Source organism: Dendrobates tinctorius, unplaced genomic scaffold, assembly GCF_039654945.1.
Source record: "Dendrobates tinctorius isolate UK_male_01 unplaced genomic scaffold, ASM3965494v1 ptg000155l, whole genome shotgun sequence".
In the NCBI taxonomy this organism is placed as follows: domain Eukaryota; kingdom Metazoa; phylum Chordata; class Amphibia; order Anura; family Dendrobatidae; genus Dendrobates; species Dendrobates tinctorius.
In genome coordinates, this window is record NW_027361822.1 from 19,460,019 (window position 1) to 19,478,123 (window position 18,105).

An 18,105-nucleotide genomic window follows, 5' to 3' on the forward strand; every position below is an offset into this window, starting at 1 on the left:
ATTTCCCCATGGTGGGACGATTAAAGGATTATCTTATCTTATCTTATGACACAGCTGTTGGGTGACCCGGGACCAGGGGGTCCTTTCCTGTCCCTAACAGTAGGGGGCACCCCAGCTCACTCTGCCCCCCCACAATATTTAAAATGGTGAAGATGCCGGGGCCTCCGAAGTTAGCCCTCTGTCTGTTCTCTTTCCCCACCCAGGGAACAGGAGGCGCTACTGTGCATCGCAGTACACCAACCCGACAAACAGGGCAATACAGACAAGGGTTAATGGAAAACTCCAGACATTCAAAATATTCACTCACATATAACAGAAGAATCCACTGGGGTGTGAAGGTAGGGGAATAAACCAAAATAGAGAAGGATTAGGAATTACCACACATACAAACCAAGCAACAGTCACGAATAATTACTCCAACTCTCCTTCTCATACCAACACCTTTCCCTCCGTTAACCATGCAGCAATAAAGCTAGCTCTGACGAGGATTAGTAACAGAGCCCAGATTATAAAGGGATAAGGAGTGGCTAATCGAGCTCAGCTGTGAGCACAGGGATTTCCAACATGGATGATTACCCCCTGTTCTGTCAGAAGAAATAAACACATTTAATATGACGGAGAAGTGCTTCTCCTTAGTGCCGGAGTAGGAGCACTCAGACGCTACGGTCTTCTGGCTCCACACTGTCGCAGTGACCCCATGGCAAAAGGTTAAAAAACAAATTGAAAATTAATAATCACATGACTAATCACCTCTGTGGATATTTCCGCTGCTTGCTGTGTCCCCCTTACGGTCGTCAGCATCTTTTATTGCCGCTGCACGCTAATACACCAGGCTTCTTTACATTAGGCTGAGAATTTTAGCCTAGGCCTGGGATGTCCATATGTGCATCATAACATTGCAACCTCGTGACATCAAAGTGTGCCATGACCTTGCGATGCACCCTCTAGTCTAGGACATGTGGCCTCAGTTTAGCCTGGAATTTTCTTACACTTAATCTTTATATGATACATGTGCAAAGGGACGTCTTGCTCCTGATCACGGCCTGATATCCTTGCTTAGCATACATAGCATATAGCTCAGGGGTTTCAGAGCACGACAGCGGCACAAAGAGACATCAAGGGCGTACATGGGGCAACGAGCAGTGGCCGAAGAGGGTATTAGTTGTGTGTTTTCCCTATATCTTACGTTTACTATACCCTGTGGTCTTCCCAGACACCAGAGCATAAAAAGGGACACTCAATTCATCGAAAATAAATTTTCTACAAATCAAATATCATAGTAAAATTCACACGATTTGACAGTCTCGAATCTTGGAAGATCCGCTCATCTTCAGTCGAGAGCTAAGAGATTTCTTGGTCTTCATATGGCTGATTAATATCCCATTTGTAGGGTAAAGAGAAGTAATAGGCTTATTATCAAAAGCAAAGCTTCAACATTTATCAGCTACACAAGAGTTCTAGAAATAGAGTTTTATTCATACGACACAGGATCTCCATTTGCAGACCGAGGTGTAGAGTCTAAGAAAACTCTTAGTCTTCACCTGCAGCCTAAACCTTGCCAAAGGTTATGGGCTTTGCTTCAAAAAGATCAACAGTTTGGGGTCCCATAAAGTATTAAATAATACTGTGAGATATTGTGCTAAAGGATTATTAACTTCTCTAATTGCTGTTATAACAATTGTGTGAGGTTCTGATGAAGATGTCTTCAGTTATGTCTCCAGGACATAGTGTTGCTTGCAGTGACTGTGAGCAGTCTGTATGGTGGTGATGGTGACCCGATTGTTGTTACTTACATATAAATAAATACTTGAGATCTAAGCTTGAAGCTATTATGCTATAATTTTTAAAGGACTTTTACTATTTCATTTTTATTCTTATATCCTTAATTCATCATCTATAACATAGCAATATATTCATCCATATCCACTAAGTATTTTGGTTGAAGCAATTAATCTAATGCTGAGAAACCTGAAAGATCACAAAGCTCACAACAGATAACACGTTGGTACCTGTGCCGTGTTGTGCATAAATAAGTGATTTTTCAGATTTTGTATTAGTCAATGCCTGATGAAGAGACCTCAGTAGTCTCGAAAGCTTGCAATTTGTTACTATCTTTTCAGTTAGCTATTAAAAGGTATCAACCACTGAGGACTCTCAATTGTGAATATTTTTGGTACCAACAAGTAACTTAGAAGAATCTGAGACTTCTCTGCGTTTAGTGATTACTACTCACTTGGGTAGTCATCTGTAGGAATTTCCACTTTAAACCACTCCTCATCTGTCACATATGTCTCTGTAGTATTAATATGGGTCAGATCTTCACCCTGAAACAAATATCGTAAAAGTCACAGACAGATGGAGAAGTCACATTTATGATCAGCTCTAATCCTGCCATCTCCACCGTTCTCATTACACAAGTATAAAACAAGAATGAACACAAGACCTTTAAAGCAGTCTACACATCATAGGGAAGATCTCATGATACCTTCTCTCCATCTACCTGATGATCATGAGGAACATTGGAATTTTCTTCTGAACTGTCCTCTGTAAGAAGAGGACGGGGACATCTCTCTGGTGTTGTCATCTTACTGGATAGAACTGGAGGACACACATAAAGGGACTGAATTCATTCTTTAGATACAAATAATTATAGGCCCTGTTTATTTAGTCCTGTCTATTACCTGGTGATGTGAGGGGCTGGGGAACCTCCAACATGACGTCCTTGTACAGATCTTTGTGTCCTTCTAAATACTCCCACTCCTCCATGGAGAAATAGACAACAACATCCTGAAACCTTAAAGGAACCTGAAACATACAATGATACCGTCATCCCCCCGATACCTTCATAGTGTTTACTGTATAATATCCCAACATTCCCAGCAGTGTCACCTCTCCAGTCAGCAACTCAATCATCTTGTAGGTGAGTTCTAGGATCTTCTGGTCATCGATGTCCTCATGTATCAGGGGGTGTGGTGGAGGCCCCGTGATTGGACTCAGGGGTCTTGCCCATCCCTCAGACACAGGGGTCTGACAGCGCTCACTAGAGGTCTTCTTCACTACTGTGTAATCCTGGTTATGAAGAGACACAATAATAAATATCACTACAGGCATTTCCAGAGTCCTCACCTCTCCAGTTCTGTCCATCTGTTATTCCTGTAGACAAGAATGATGTAATGTGACGTCATCAGAATCTCTCACCTCTCCAGTAAGCCGGAAGAGGATCTCTAGGGTGAGGTGTAATATCCTCTCCGCCATCTTTTCCCTGTTTTTATCCATCCGTGAGGGGTCAATCAGTAAAATTCTCTTATATAGAAAATCTACAAAGGATCCAGTATTGCAGAGACCTAAATGGGAAGAAAGGAGATAGTAAAATCTAAATAAAATATAATTTCTTGAGATATTAAGGGGAATCATATGAGGAAATATATACAAAATAACATTATAAGTTATAACAAACATTGTTTTACTAAAGACAGAAGTTGTCAAACGAACTGATAAGTTTTATAAATCTTTTAAAAACTTTATAAAGAGGCAAGAAGATACTTGGACAGAGCTGTAGCTGTAGAAATCAGGGATGTGGAGTCGGTAAGCTAAACCTGCGACTCCGACTCCTCAATTTCCCTTACACCGACTCCACGACTCCGACATATATTGCTTATATTTAAGTGAAAAATTTATTGTAGTACAATGTGAACATCAGACATTTAATCATTTTTATGATACAATAATCAAGATATTTAGATAGAGCATAATATATATTTATTGGAATACAACTTTAGAACACAAAAAACTGTAATAAATTGTAAATATGTAATACACTATGTAATATCGATTACATTATCTATATACAGTATATATATATATATATATATATATATATATATATATAACACTATGTAGTAAACTATGTAAGTGGCAAAAAAACAGTTTTCAACAAAAACATACTAAATAACATTTGTGCAGTCTATGAATTTGTTCTAAGAAACAGAATTGCCTCCATCACATCCTCCTTCATAGATTACCTCAAATATGACCTAATAATTTTAAGGACAGAGAACAACCTCTCTACACTAACTTGGGTTGGAGGCAAAGCCGTAACCACATGGGCAACATCTCTAACAATTTCCGGGTATAAATTAATTGCCTCATGCACAGTCAGTTTTGATGAACGGTTGAATTTTTCTATTTCTTTGAGAGCAAGTGAAACATTTTGCTGAAATATGGTCAATCTGCTTGCTATAGGAGACGGAGTAAAATCTTTTTCCTTGCGGCAGCGCTTTGCTTGATCCATGTCATCCAAATACTTGTCAAAGTCAAACGCCTCATCTGATGAGGATGAAGATATGGCAGCAGTAGCACTGTCAGGACCCAAGTCCTCTTACGCCTGGCAGTTCTCCTTTAGGCCACTCATCCTAACTGCTACCTCAGTCAGAGCTTCTTTTCCTTTAGTAAGCTGTTGATCATCAAGCAGTATACGATGACTTGGGTCCACATAAACAGCTGCCAGAAAATTTTTATTTTCCAATAGCTGTGTCTCTCCATTTCATTGAAGATGAAATGCCACCTGCGATTAAACCTCCTCTTTGGGACAGGCAAAATAGCAAGTTCTTCCACTCCCTTATGAAAATGCCAGGAGTTAAATCCTCAGCTTGTAATTTTTTAGTCACTGTATATGGTAAATGAGTGATTAAGCAATTCCTTCAATTCAGCCACCTGTGTCCATTGACCTTCATTTTGGGTTACCTGATGGTTCATCATATCTATAAGAAACGGTTTTAGTTCAAGCAATCGCTCAATCATTAAATGAGTGCTGCCCCCCCCCCCCCCCCCCAAGTGCCTTGATCGACAATTGCCCCTTTCCCAGCACATCTCTTCAAGATGGAATCAATTTTAGGGGTTCTGGCGGCAATAACCAATTTCCAAACTCTTCCAATCAGATTTCCAGCATGCCCCTCTTGCAGACTATAGGCCCCGTCACACACAGCAATATCGCCAGCGAGATCCCTGATTTTGTGACGCCACAGCGATCTCGCCAGCGACATCGCTGTGTGTGACATGGATCAGCGACCAGCCCCCCTGCCGGGTATCGCTGATCACGCTGCATCGTCCTGGACCATTTTTTGATCGTTCGTCTCCCGCTGGCCAGCGCGCATCGCTGCATGTGGCAGCGAGAGACCAGCAATCAGCGACGCTGGTTTCCAAGGTAAACAGCGGGTAACTAAGAGCCGCGCGGCTCTTAGATACCCGCTGTTTACATTGGAAACCAGCTTGCTCGCTGTCCTGATCGCTGGAGGGGTTGTCTATGTGACAGCTCACCAGCGATCAGCTAACGATGTCCCAGTAATCCCATCCTCGTCGGATCGTTGGTGGGATCGCTGGGACATTTTATACCGACTCCGCGACTCCGACTCCACAGCCCTGGTAGAAATAGTGTTTTTGTACTTTGCAAAAGCATTTGAGACTGTCAACATAGATGCCTGATGAGTAAATTAAGATCTATAGGGTTAGAAAGTAAGTTTTGTAATAAGATTGAAAACTGGCTACAAGACCACATCAAGAGAATTGTAGTGAATGATCTCCCGGTTGTACGGTGGTGACTCCAAGGTTCAGTGCTGATATCAATATTCTTTAACTTATTTTTAATGATAAAGAAGACTGGATTAATAGTCTCATTTCTATGTTTGCAGATTACAACAAGGTTTGTAGTTTAGTGTAGTCTATGGAAAATGTACATAACTTAGAGGATTTGAAAAGAGTCTTTAGGCATCAATTTGTCAGATTAATTTCAATGTGGATATATGTAAAGCTTCTAAACTGTCAACTCTCTAACTTTCTCTCCCAAGCCATCCCCATGGTTATCTCACTCTCGGGAGAGAGAGTACTCACTTAACTGTGTACATACAATTTTAAATAATCTCCTCTCTGCCATTTAGTTTTGCAACTATCCAGGCTGTTCCTAAAAGAATAAGTGACTGAAACTTAACTTCCTTTTACAACTGTTTGGGAAACTAAATTTCAACAGTCATTCTTCCCAAATGATTGGTGTAAACCTTTCCTCACAGATCTTACATGTCTTGAGCACTGCAGGAGAATAATTCTAAAATTCTCTAAGTGGTGCAGAAACCAGACACTGCTCTACACCTTTCCCTATTCTGCCCTATCACATAACCCTGTCTAGCCAAGGTGGTTGGTACCCTAACAAACACATGCGATAAAGCACCCATGCTTGTATGTCAACGCTCGTACATCAACTGTCCCTATAACAGTTTTTCTCATGTCTGTCCTCCCTAGTCTTAGTTATCCAGTTATGAAAAAAAATAATTTATTTTAGTAATTGTACATTTACCATCACTAACGTCAGTGTACAGCTAACTTCTGGGACTGGGGATATGTACCTATTCAGTTACATCTCTTGACCCAATTGTCCCTTTATGTATCCTATATATACAACTCTGGCAAAAATTAAGAGACCACTGCACAGTTTTATAAAAATCAGCTTCTCTACATGAATGACAGCCATTCCATTCCAGTGTCAGTTGAATTGCAACCAGAGTACACCTCATTCTACTTAATGTGTGTCATGATCCAGGTCAGGGTTTGCTTTCTACTCCCCGACCTGGTCAGGCAGGGTTTAACCTTCTCTGCTTGACTTCTGACCTGCCCATCCATCTTCCGCTCCTGTTTTGGATTTTTCTGTCTGCCATTGACCTTTGTCGAGGTTCTGGCTGTGCTTTCGTCTCGTCCTCTTATTACCGTGCTGTGAGAATCATGTGGGAATAGTGGATGAGGGCAGGTATATCTCGCCCAGATTCCTTTCCTATGTGGCCTAGTCTGGTCAGTATCGCACCTACTTGCTAATGAATAATGGGAGGTGGATATAAAAGGATGCAAGGTGGTTGTGTGAGTGTCTCAGCCTGGGAACACAGAGAGCCTGTCTGTGTGAGAGACACACGTGAGTGGAAGCAGTGCCCACTGCAACTGTGGTTTGGCTGGACGGGAGAAGCCCGCCAGTTGGTAGTTAGGCTGTCCATTGTTTAGTTAGTGCCGGACAGGCAAGGATTTGTTTTATGTTTTATTTCCTTTTGCATTGCTTTCACCGTTAATAAACCTGACCCAGGGTCAGTTACACCCGAATCCCAGCTCTGCGCCTGAGTTTCATGCTGAATGCACGTGACCTTTGAGCCCAGCAAAGGCGACCCCGGAGTGTTTTATCACATTGTGGTGGAGAACGCGGGCATCACGTTGCAAGCATGAGCATGGAGGACGTGGTGAAAGCGCTGGTACAGTCCACCGCCGTCCAGCAAGAAGCTAATCGGGTGATGATGGCCCAGCTGAAGGAGTTGGTGGACATGACAGTTACCGATCGTTCGCTTCTCCAGCAGGTGGCGCAGCGCTTGGCAAGCTTACCTGAGCTTAACCTGGAAGCCGAGTCGAGAGTGATTCACGTGAGTCGGTACTGGCAGAAAATGACGACTGAAGATGACGTCGAGGCATACCTGACCACGTTTGAACGGACGGCGGTGCGAGAAAAATGGCCGAACGCACGATGGGCCGGCCTGATTGCCCCGTTTCTTTCCGGTGAGGCCCAAAAGGCGTATTATGACTTGGAACCTGAAGCTGCGCAGGACTTTGACAAATTGAAAGCCGAGATCTTGGCCCGGCTGGGAGTGACGACCGCTGTCCGTGCACAGAGAGTGCATCAATGGACTTATCAGCCGGATAAACCACAGCAGTCACAGATGTTCGACCTGATCCACGTGACGAAGAAGTGGCTACAACCCGAGGTGTTGACAGCGCCAGAGATAATTCAGAGAGTCATCCTGGACAAGTACCTGAGAGCTCTACCGCCAGCCCTGAGGAAGTGGGTAAGCCATGGAAATCCTACGACGGCAGATCAACTGGTGGATCTGGTTGAACGTTACTCCGTGGCGGAAGGACTCCGAGACGACGCTACCCCACCTCGTTCTTCATAATCTCCACGTGGAACCGGTAAGACTGTTCCAGGGAATAGGGGAGATGGAAAAATCCCTAAGACAGTGGGGGAGGAAAACGGGACTGCCCGCACTGCGAGGCCGAGAGTAACGAACTATGGTCTAAGCAAGGGGCCCGTTAGGTGTTTCCGCTGCCAAGAGATGGGACATATTGCTGCGAACTGTCCGGTCACTACTGAACCCATGCAGTGCGACGTCACAGACTTTAAAAACCGCATGTCTATGGTTGCACAGGTAGTGAGTGTGAATGCCGGTCAAAAGGATGTGGAAAAACACTTGTGTGATTTAACTGTTGATGGCAGAAATGTGGTGGCATTGTTAGACTCGGGAAGTGTGGTGACTCTGGTGAAGGCCAGTCTGGTGTCAGCCCCGACTGGACCATCAGACAAATTTTCTGTAACGTGTGTGCATGGAGACACCTGTTCGTACCTCACCACGGTCATATGCATTACTACTTCCTATGGGTCTGTGCAACATAAAGTGGGACTCGTCCCGGCGTTATTGCATGATGTTATCCTGGACCGGGATTTTCCCCACTTCTGGCAATTGTGGGAGAATCAGTTGATGCCCTCGGGTAATAGTGTACATGATTCTTCTCCCAGGGAGCGTGTGGGTCCCGAACCCCTGGAAGAGGTCTCCCCGGAAGACTCGGGGGAAGAGTCTGCGGGAAATGACCTGCAGTTCCCGTTTTCAGTCATGGCGGGTGATAGTGAGGAGACCGGGGAAAAGGAGGAGGCCGACAGCCATCCACCTCCCCGTTGGCCGGATTTAGAAGTTCAGAAAGATGACTTCCAAAGCGAGCAAATAAAGGATCCTACCCTTTCTCAGGCTAGGACAAATGTAAAAGTGATAAATGGGGTACCCGTAGAACCTGGCTCTAGGCTGGCATATCCTTACATGGTTTTGGAGAATGATTTACTCTATCAGATAGAGAAAAAGGGGGAAGATACGGTGCAACTATTAGTCGTGCCAAAACCCTACCGGCGGCAGGTGCTGGACCTGGTCCACGGACATGTGATGGGAGGTCACCTGGGAGTCCAGAAAACCACCGAAAGGATATTACACTGTTTTGTTTGGCCAGGCATGCATCACGATATTCGTGTATATTGCGAGTCTTGTCTGACTGCCAAGCCTCTGCACCTAAGCCCCGGTTCTGTAGCTCTTTGGTACCCCTACCTATTATTGAAGTCCCGTTTGAGAGGATTGGGATGGATTTAGTTGGGCCCCTTCCACGGTCTGCACGTGGACACCAACATATCCTGGTCATCTTGGATTATGCCACCCGTTACCCGGAGGCCATCCCTTTGCGTAACACGGCCACCAAGACGATTGCCAAGGAACTGGTGCATGTGTTTAGTCGGGTCGGTATACCAAAACAGATACTCACCGACCAGGGGACCCCCTTTATGTCCAGGGTAATGAAGGAGCTCTGACGATTGTTACAAATCAAACCGTTACGCACATCCGTGTATCACCCTCAAACAGACGGGTTGGTCGAACGGTTCAATAAAACTCTGAAGCAGATGCTGAGAAAGGTGATAGACAAGGATGGGAAGAACTGGGACTATTTACTTCCGTATTTGCTTTTTGCCATCAGGGAAGTACCCCAGTCTTCCACGGGATTCTCGCCTTTCGAGTTATTGCACGCCCGTCGTCCTCGCGGACTGTTAGATGTTGCAAAAGAAACCTGGGAGGGTCAGGTCACTCCGTTTAAAACAGTGATAGATCACGTCACACAAATGCAGGACCGTATTGCGGCTGTTATGCCTATCGTCAAAGAACACATGATACAGGCTCAAGGAGCCCAAAAAAGAATCTATGATAGGGGCGCCAAGATCCGTACGTTTGCACCCGGAGATAGGGTGTTGATCCTGGTCCCCACGGTGAACAGTAAGTTCCTGGCAAAGTGGCAGGGCCCCTTTGAGATCAAGGAAAGAGTTGGTGAAGTAAACTACAAAGTATACCAGGCAGGTAAACGGAAACCTGAACAGATTTATCATGTAAATCTGATAAAACCCTGGAAAGATCGGTCTGCCTTGTCAGCGGAGCTGGCCCGTCCCGTCTGCTCGCATACTGTACCGGAGGTACGGGTTGCAGAGACTCTCTCGGAGCGGCAAAAGACTGAGGTCAGGCAGTTTCTACTTCACAACCAAAAGTTTTTCTCAGAAAAACCCGGGCAGACTATGCTAATGAAACATGACATCGTAACGGAACCTGGTGTCACAGTTCACGTAAAGCCCTACCGAATCCCGGAAGCGCGCCGTGAAGCCGTTTCCCGAGAAGTGAAGGCAATGTTAGAGTTAGGAGTCATTGAGGAATCGCACAGTGCGTGGTCCAGCCCGATTGTGCTAATTCCTAAACCGGACGGCACCATTCGGTTCTGCAATGACTTCAGGAAACTGAATGCGGTCTCAAAATTTGATGCCTATCCTATGCCCCGGGTCGACGAGTTAATAGATCGGTTAGGAAAAGCCCGGTATATTACGACCCTAGATCTAACAAAGGGGTATTGGCAGATCCCTCTGGCTGAGGCTGCCAGAGAAAAGACGGCATTTGCTACGCCGGAAGGTTTATTTCAGTATGTGTATATGCCGTTTGGACTGCACGGGGCACCGGCGACCTTCCAGAGACTGATGGATCGAGTCCTGAGGCCACATAGGCGGTACGCTTCGGCCTATTTGGACGACATTGTCATTTACAGCTTGGACTGGGAGACTCATCTCCAGAAAGTACAAGCTGTGATTGACGACCTGTGGGAGGCAGGTCTAACCGCGAACCCCAGGAAATGTCACATCGGGCAAGAAGAAGCCCGGTATTTGGGGTATGTAATTGGGAGGGGTGTTGTTAAACCCCAGGTTGATAAGATTCAGGCGGTTCAGGACTGGCCACAACCTGTCAACAAGAAGCAGGTGCAAGCCTTCCTGGGGATCGCCGGCTATTATCGCCGGTTCATACCCAATTTTGCAGCCATCGCTACCCCCCTGACGGATCTTACAAAAGGGAAAGACTCCGTCATGATTAAATGGAGTTTAGCGGCTGAAGAAGCCTTCCATAGCCTAAAACGGGCACTTTGCTCTCAGCCCGTACTGGTGACTCCGGACTTCCGCAGCGAGTTTGTGGTACAAACGGATGCCTCGGATACCGGTATCGGGGCCATACTCTCACAAGTGAGGGACGGAGTGGAACACCCAGTCCTCTATCTCAGCAGGAAGCTGAATAAACACGAGCAAAGGTATGCAGTCGTAGAAAAAGAGTGCCTCGCCATTAAGTGGGCTCTAGAGGCCCTCAAATATTACCTGGTGGGCCGAAAGTTCAGGCTGATCACTGACCATGCCCCTCTCAAGTGGATGCACTTGAACAAGGAACGGAATAGCCGGGTGACCCGGTGGTTCCTTGCCCTGCAGGCCTACACGTTTACGGTGGAGCACCGCCCAGGGGTACAGATGGGGAATGCAGATGCCCTGTCCCGAGTGCACTGTTTGGCGGGTGTCATTGCTCGACAAGAGTGGTCTGAGCAGAGGGGGGGGATATGTGAGAATCATGTGGGAATAGTGGATGAGGGCAGGTATATCTCGCCCAGATTCCTTTCCTATGTGGCCTAGTCTGGTCAGTATCGCACCTGCTTGCTAATGAATAATGGGAGGTGGATATAAAAGGATGCAAGGTGGTTGTGTGAGTGTCTCAGCCTGGGAACACAGAGAGCCTGTCTGTGTGAGAGACACACGTGAGTGGAAGCAGTGCCCACTGCAACTGTGGTTTGGCTGGACGGGATAAGCCCGCCAGTTGGTAGTTAGGTTGTCCATTGTTTAGTTAGTGCCGGACAGGCAAGGATTTGTTTTATGTTTTATTTCCTTTTGCATTGCTTTCACCGTTAATAAACCTGACCCAGGGTCAGGTCGAATCCCAGCTCTGCGCCTGAGTTTCATGCTGAATGCACGTGACCTTTGACCCCAGCAAAGGCGACCCCGGAGTGTTTTATCACAGTGCTCTTGACCGGCTTTTTGACCTCTGGCTTGCTTCAGACCTTGCTCCTGCCTTCCCCTCTGACACTGTATTCCTGGATGTTGCTGACTTGGCTAGTACAACCTTTCTACTGCCCCCTAGCGGTGTTTGCTCAGCTCTACAGCTCTTCGCTTGAGGTGAGCTCCTGTTACCTCCCTTACTCGTTCTCTGGTGGTTGTCCCCGTATTGCATGACAATGTGCTTCTGATTAGGTGATCACCTGAACCAAATCATATTTAACGAAGGAAAGTATAAAAAACCCTGCTGTGGTGTTCACAATCCTCTTGCAATAGGTCAAGCTGGATGGCAAAACAAGTTCTAGTAATATCCCAAAAGCAATAGGAATGAAAAAATAACTTAACCATGCCAAAGGAGTTGAAAAGAAAAGTCTTGAGTGAGGAAAAGAAGGGCTCAATTCTGGCTTTACTAGCAGAGGAATACAGTGACTATCATGTTGCCTCCATCCTTAAAATTTCTAAGAGGGCAATTCATTACAACAAGGTCAAGCAGCAGACTTTGGGGACAACAAAGCTACAGTCCAGCAGAGGGCGAAAACTACTCTCCACTGACCAGGATGACCGTCTTCTTATTCAAGTGTCACTCAGCAACCGCCGGAATAACATCAAGTGACCTACAAAAGGAATGGAAGCTGGGTGAAGTGCACAGCAAGATTAGTTCGTAACAGGCTCCTAGAGGCAGGGCTCAAGTCATGTAAAGCTAGAAAAAAAAGTCTTTCTTCAATGAGAAGCAAAGGAGAGCCAGGCTGAAGTTTGCCAAAGACCATAAGGATTGGACCATAGAGGACTGGCGTAAGGTAATCTCTGATGAGTCTAATTTTCAGCTTTGCCCAACACCTGTTCGTCTAATGGTTAGACGGAGACCTGGAGAACTGTACAAGCCACAGTGTCTTGCACCCACTGTGAAATTTGGTGGATGATCGGTGATGATCTGGGGATGCTTCAGCAAGGCTGGAATTGGGCAGTTTAATCTTTGCGAAGGACGTATGAATCAAGCTGCATATAAGGTTATCCTGGAAAAACAGTTGATTCCTTCTGCTAAGGCAACGTTCTCCAACTCTGAGGACTGTTTTTTCCAGCAGGACAATACGGCATGCCACACAGTTAGGTCAATCAATGTGTGGATGAAGGACCACCACATCAAATCCTTGTCATGGCCAGCCCAATCTCCAGACCTGAGCCCCATTGAAAACCTCTGGAATTTAATGAAGAGGAAGATGGATAGTCACAAACCATCAAACAAAGAAAAACAGCTTACATTTTTGTACCAGGAGTGGCATAAGATCACCCAAAAGCCGTGTGAAAGACTGGTGGAAAGCATGCCAAGACGCATGAAAGCTGGGATTAAAAATCATGGTTATTCCACAAAATATTGATTTCTGAACTCTTCTCGAGTTAAAACATTAGTATTGTTGTTTCTAAATCTTTATGAACTTGTTTTCTTAGCATTATTTGAGGTCTGCAAGCACTGGATTTTTTTGACCATTTCTCATTTTCTGAAAATGAATTCAAAATGTAGTGCTTGGAAATTCGAAGACATGTTGTCAGTAGTTTATAGCATAAAAGAGCAATTTACAGTTTACTCAAAAATATACCTATAAAGAGAAAAATCAGACCAAATTAAAATTTTGCAGTGATCTCTTAATTTCTGCAGACCTGTATGCTGCAATGGGAGTTTTTTATACCAGACTCTGCCTATATAGCTACTTATCTTTGGTACAACATTTTAATGCATAATAAAAATATATTTTTAAGTGTTGTGTTTTTTTTTATTGGTGGTTCTAGATGCTCGCGACCCCCAGTTGATATATTTTTTGTCTTGTACTTTTCCACTCCTTTTATCGTTAGTTGTCTGGTATCTGTTAGAAATGTGGAAAAGAGAAGGGCACCCATACACGTATATGGCGGAGCTGTGGAAAAATCATTCCCTTCTGGTCAGCGATTAGTGATCTTTATAATAAAATTTGTTCAGATTCGGTTCAATGGTCCCTGGCGATGGCTCTGTTACAGTGGGGCAAAAAAAGTATTTAGTCAGTCAGCAATAGTGCAAGTTCCACCACTTAAAAAGATGAGAGGCGTCTGTAATTTACATCATAGGTAGACCTCAACTGTGGGAGACAAACTGAGAAAAAAAAATTCAGAAAATCACATTGTCTGTTTTTTTTTCATTTTATTTGCATATTATGGTGGAAAATAAGTATTTGGTCAGAAACAAGCAATCAAGATTTCTGGCTCTCACAGACCTGTAACTTCTTCTTTAAGAGTCTCCTCTTTCCTCCACTCATTACCTGTAGTAATGGCACCTGTTTAAACTTGTTATTAGTATAAAAAGACACCTGTGCACCCCCTCAAACAGTCTGACTCCAAACTCCACTATGGTGAAGACCAAAGAGCTGTCAAAGGACACCAGAAACAAAATTGTAGCCCTGCACCAGGCTGGGAAGACTGAATCTGCAATAGCCAACCAGCTTGGAGTGAAGAAATCAACTGTGGGAGCAATAATTAGAAAATGGAAGACATACAAGACCACTGATAATCTCCCTCGTTTTGGTGCTCCACGCAAAATCCCACCCCGTGGGGTCAGAATGATCACAAGAACGGTGAGCAAAAATCCCAGAACCACGCGGGGGGGACCTAGTGAATGAACTGCAGAGAGCTGGGACCAATGTAACAAGGCCTACCATAAGTAACACACTACGCCACCATGGACTCAGATCCTGCAGTGCCAGACGTGTCCCACTGCTTAAGCCTGTACATGTCCGGGCCCGTCTGAAGTTTGCTAGAGAGCATTTGGATGATCCAGAGGAGTTTTGGGAGAATGTCCTATGGTCTGATGAAACCAAACTGGAACTGTTTGGTAGAAACACAACTTGTCGTGTTTGGAGGAAAAAGAATACTGAGTTGCATCCATCAAACACCATACCTACTGTAAAGCATGGTGGTGGAAACATCATGCTTTGGGGCTGTTTCTCTGCAAAGGGGCCAGGACGACTGATCCGGGTACATGAAAGAATGAATGGGGCCATGTATCGTGAGATTTTGAGTGCAAACCTCCTTCCATCAGCAAGGGCATTGAAGATGAAACGTGGCTGGGTCTTTCAACATGACAATGATCCAAAGCACACCGCCAGGGCAACGAAGGAGTGGCTTCGTAAGAAGCATTTCAAGGTCCTGGAGTGGCCTAGCCAGTCTCCAGATCTCAACCCTATAGAAAACCTTTGGAGGGAGTTGAAAGTCCGTGTTGCCAAGCGAAAAGCCAAAAACATCACTGCTCTACAGGAGATCTGCATGGAGGAATGGGCCAACATACCAACAACAGTGTGTGGCAACCTTGTGAAGACTTACAGAAAACGTTTGACCTCTGTCATTGCCAACAAAGGATATATCACAAAATATTGAGATGAAATTTTGTTTCTGACCAAATACTTATTTTCCACCATAATATGCAAATAAAATGAAAAAAAAACAGACAATGTGATTTTCTGGATTTTTTTTTCTCAGTTTGTCTCCCATAGTTGAGGTCTACCTATGATGTAAATTACAGACGCCTCTCATCTTTTTAAGTGGTGGAACTTGCACTATTGCTGACTGACTAAATACTTTTTTGCCCCACTGTATATATTATTCTAGGTTTACTCTCTTAGAAGAAAGGTCCTATGCGTTTCTTTATATGACTAGCTCGTTTAGTTACCCCACGCCATTGGAATACCTCGCAGGTACCCTCAGGTGTGGAGTGGTTAGATACCTTCCTGGACCTTTCCAGGATGGAAATTACCATGATGGATTAGCTCATCGTTTTGGACCATGACAAATCTGGCCACTTCTTCAGGACATGGTTTCTGTTTAACGAATCTAAAGAATTTCTTTTGGCTAGATAATCAAACCAATTCAAGACTGTAAGTAGGGAACAACATCTCCACTCTCCTGCCCCCCTTTCTCAATTTCTTTTTTGCTTTTTCTTCTTCTCTCGTAAAACAAGTCCATCACCCACAAAATGAATTTTAAATTGGCTATACAGTGTTGTATGGACTTTTCATTACCTGAAAAAATAAGTTCTACTTAAAATGCAAATGAGGGTTGGACTAAGGGTTAGGGTTGGACTTAGGGTTAGGGTTGTAATTAGGATTGGGATTAGGATTACGGTTAGGCTTGTGGTTAGGGTTACAGTTGGTATTTCGTTAGGGGTGTGTTGGGGTTAGGGTTGTGGTTAGGGTTATGATTAGGGTTGGGATTAGGGTTAGGGGTGTGTTGGGGTTAGGGTTGGAGATAGAATTGAGGGGTTTCCACTGTTTAGGCACATCAGAGGGTCTCCAAACGCGACATGGAGCCACCGTTTATTCCAGCCAATTTTGCGTTCAAAAAGTCAAACGGTGCTCCCTCCATTTTGAGCCCCGGCGTGTGCCCAAACAGTGGTTTACCCCCACTGGGGTATCAGCGTACTCAGGAAAAATTGCACAACAACTTTGGGGGTCTAATTTCTCCTGATACCCTTGGGAAAATAAAAAAATGGGGATAAAATAATAATTTTTGTGGAAAAAAAAAGATTTTTTATTTTCACGGCTCTGCGTTATAAACTTCTGTGAAGCACTTGGGGGTTCAAAGTGCTCACCTCACATCTAGATTAGTTCCTTGGGTGATCTAGTTTCCAAACTGGGGTCATTTGTGGGGGGTTTGCACTGTTTAGGTATATCAGAGGCTCTGCAAACGTAACATGATGCCCACAGACCATTCCATCAAGTCGGCATTTCAAAACGTCACTACTTCCCTTCCGAGCCCCAACATGTGCCCAAACAGTGGTCCCCCCCCCCCCACATATGGGGTACCAGCGTACTCAGGATACACTGGACAACAACTTTTGGGGTCCAATTTATCCTGTTACCCTTGTGAAAATAAAAAATAGTGGACTAAAATTCATTTTTTGAGGAAAAAAAATATTTATTTTCACGGCTCTGCGTTATAAACTTCTGTGAAGCACTTGGGGGTTCAAAGTGCTCAACTCACATCTAGATTAGTTCCTTGGGTGATCTAGTTTCCAAAATGGGGTCATTTGTGGGGGGTTTGCACTATTTAGGTACATCAGGGGCTCTGCAAACGTTACATGACGCCCACAGACCATTCCATCAAGTCGGCATTTCAAAACGTCACTACTTCCCTTCCGAGCTCCAACGTGTGCCCAAACAGTGGTCCCCCCCACATATGGGGTGCCAGCGTACTCAGGACAAGCTGGACAACAACTTTTGGGGTCCAATTTATCCTGTTACCCTTGTGAAAATAAAAAATTGCGGGCTAAAAAATTATTTTTTGAGGAAAAAAAAATATTTTTATTTTAACAGCTCTGCCTTATAAACTTCTGTGAAGCACCTGGGGGTTCAAAGTGCTCACTATGCATCTAGATAAGTTCCTTAGGGGGTCTAGTTTCCAAAATGGGGTCATTTGTGGGGGAGCTCCAATGTTTACGCACACAGGGGCTCTGCAAACACGACATGGTGTCCGCTAACGATTGGAGCTAATTTTCCATTCAAAAAGTCAAATGACGCTCCTTCCCTTCTGAGCCATGCTGTGAGCTCAAACAGTGGTTCCCCCCCACATATGGGGTACCAGCGTACTCAGGACAAACTGGACAACAACTTTTGGGGTCCAATTTATCCTGTTACCCTTGGGAAAATAAAAATAGCGGGCTAAAAAATCAGTTTTGAGGAAAAAAATTTTTTTTTATTTTCATGGCTCTGCGTTTATAAACTTCTGTGAAGCACTTGGGGGGTTCAGAGTGCTCACTACACATCTAGATAAGCTCCTTGGGGGCTCTAGTTTCCAAAATGGGGTCACTTGTTGGGGTTTCTACTGTTTAGGCACACAGGGGCTCTGCAAACGCAACATGACGCCCGCAGAACATTCCATCAACATCTGCATTCCAAAATGGTGCTCCTTCCCTTCTGAGCTCTCCCATGCTCCCAAACAGTGGTTCCTCCCACATATGGGGTATCGGTGTACTCAGGACAAATTGCACAACAACTTTTGTGGTTCAATTTCTCCTGTTAGCCTTGTGAAAATAAAAAATAGCGGGCTAAAAAATCATTTTTGAGCAAAAAAGAAAA

General features: G+C 44.6%; 1 protein-coding gene across 1 annotated transcript in view; it reads right to left on the reverse strand.

Moving 5' to 3' along the window:
* LOC141051130 (uncharacterized) overlaps positions 1-18,105 on the reverse strand; it is a 96,790-nt gene that overhangs the window by 44,388 nt on the left and 34,297 nt on the right. Inside the window, 5 exon segments of the mRNA XM_073548016.1 lie at positions 2,234-2,324; positions 2,501-2,598; positions 2,682-2,805; positions 2,890-3,069; positions 3,199-3,303. Of these exon segments, the coding sequence (XP_073404117.1) occupies positions 2,234-2,324; positions 2,501-2,598; positions 2,682-2,805; positions 2,890-3,069; positions 3,199-3,303 (598 nt within the window).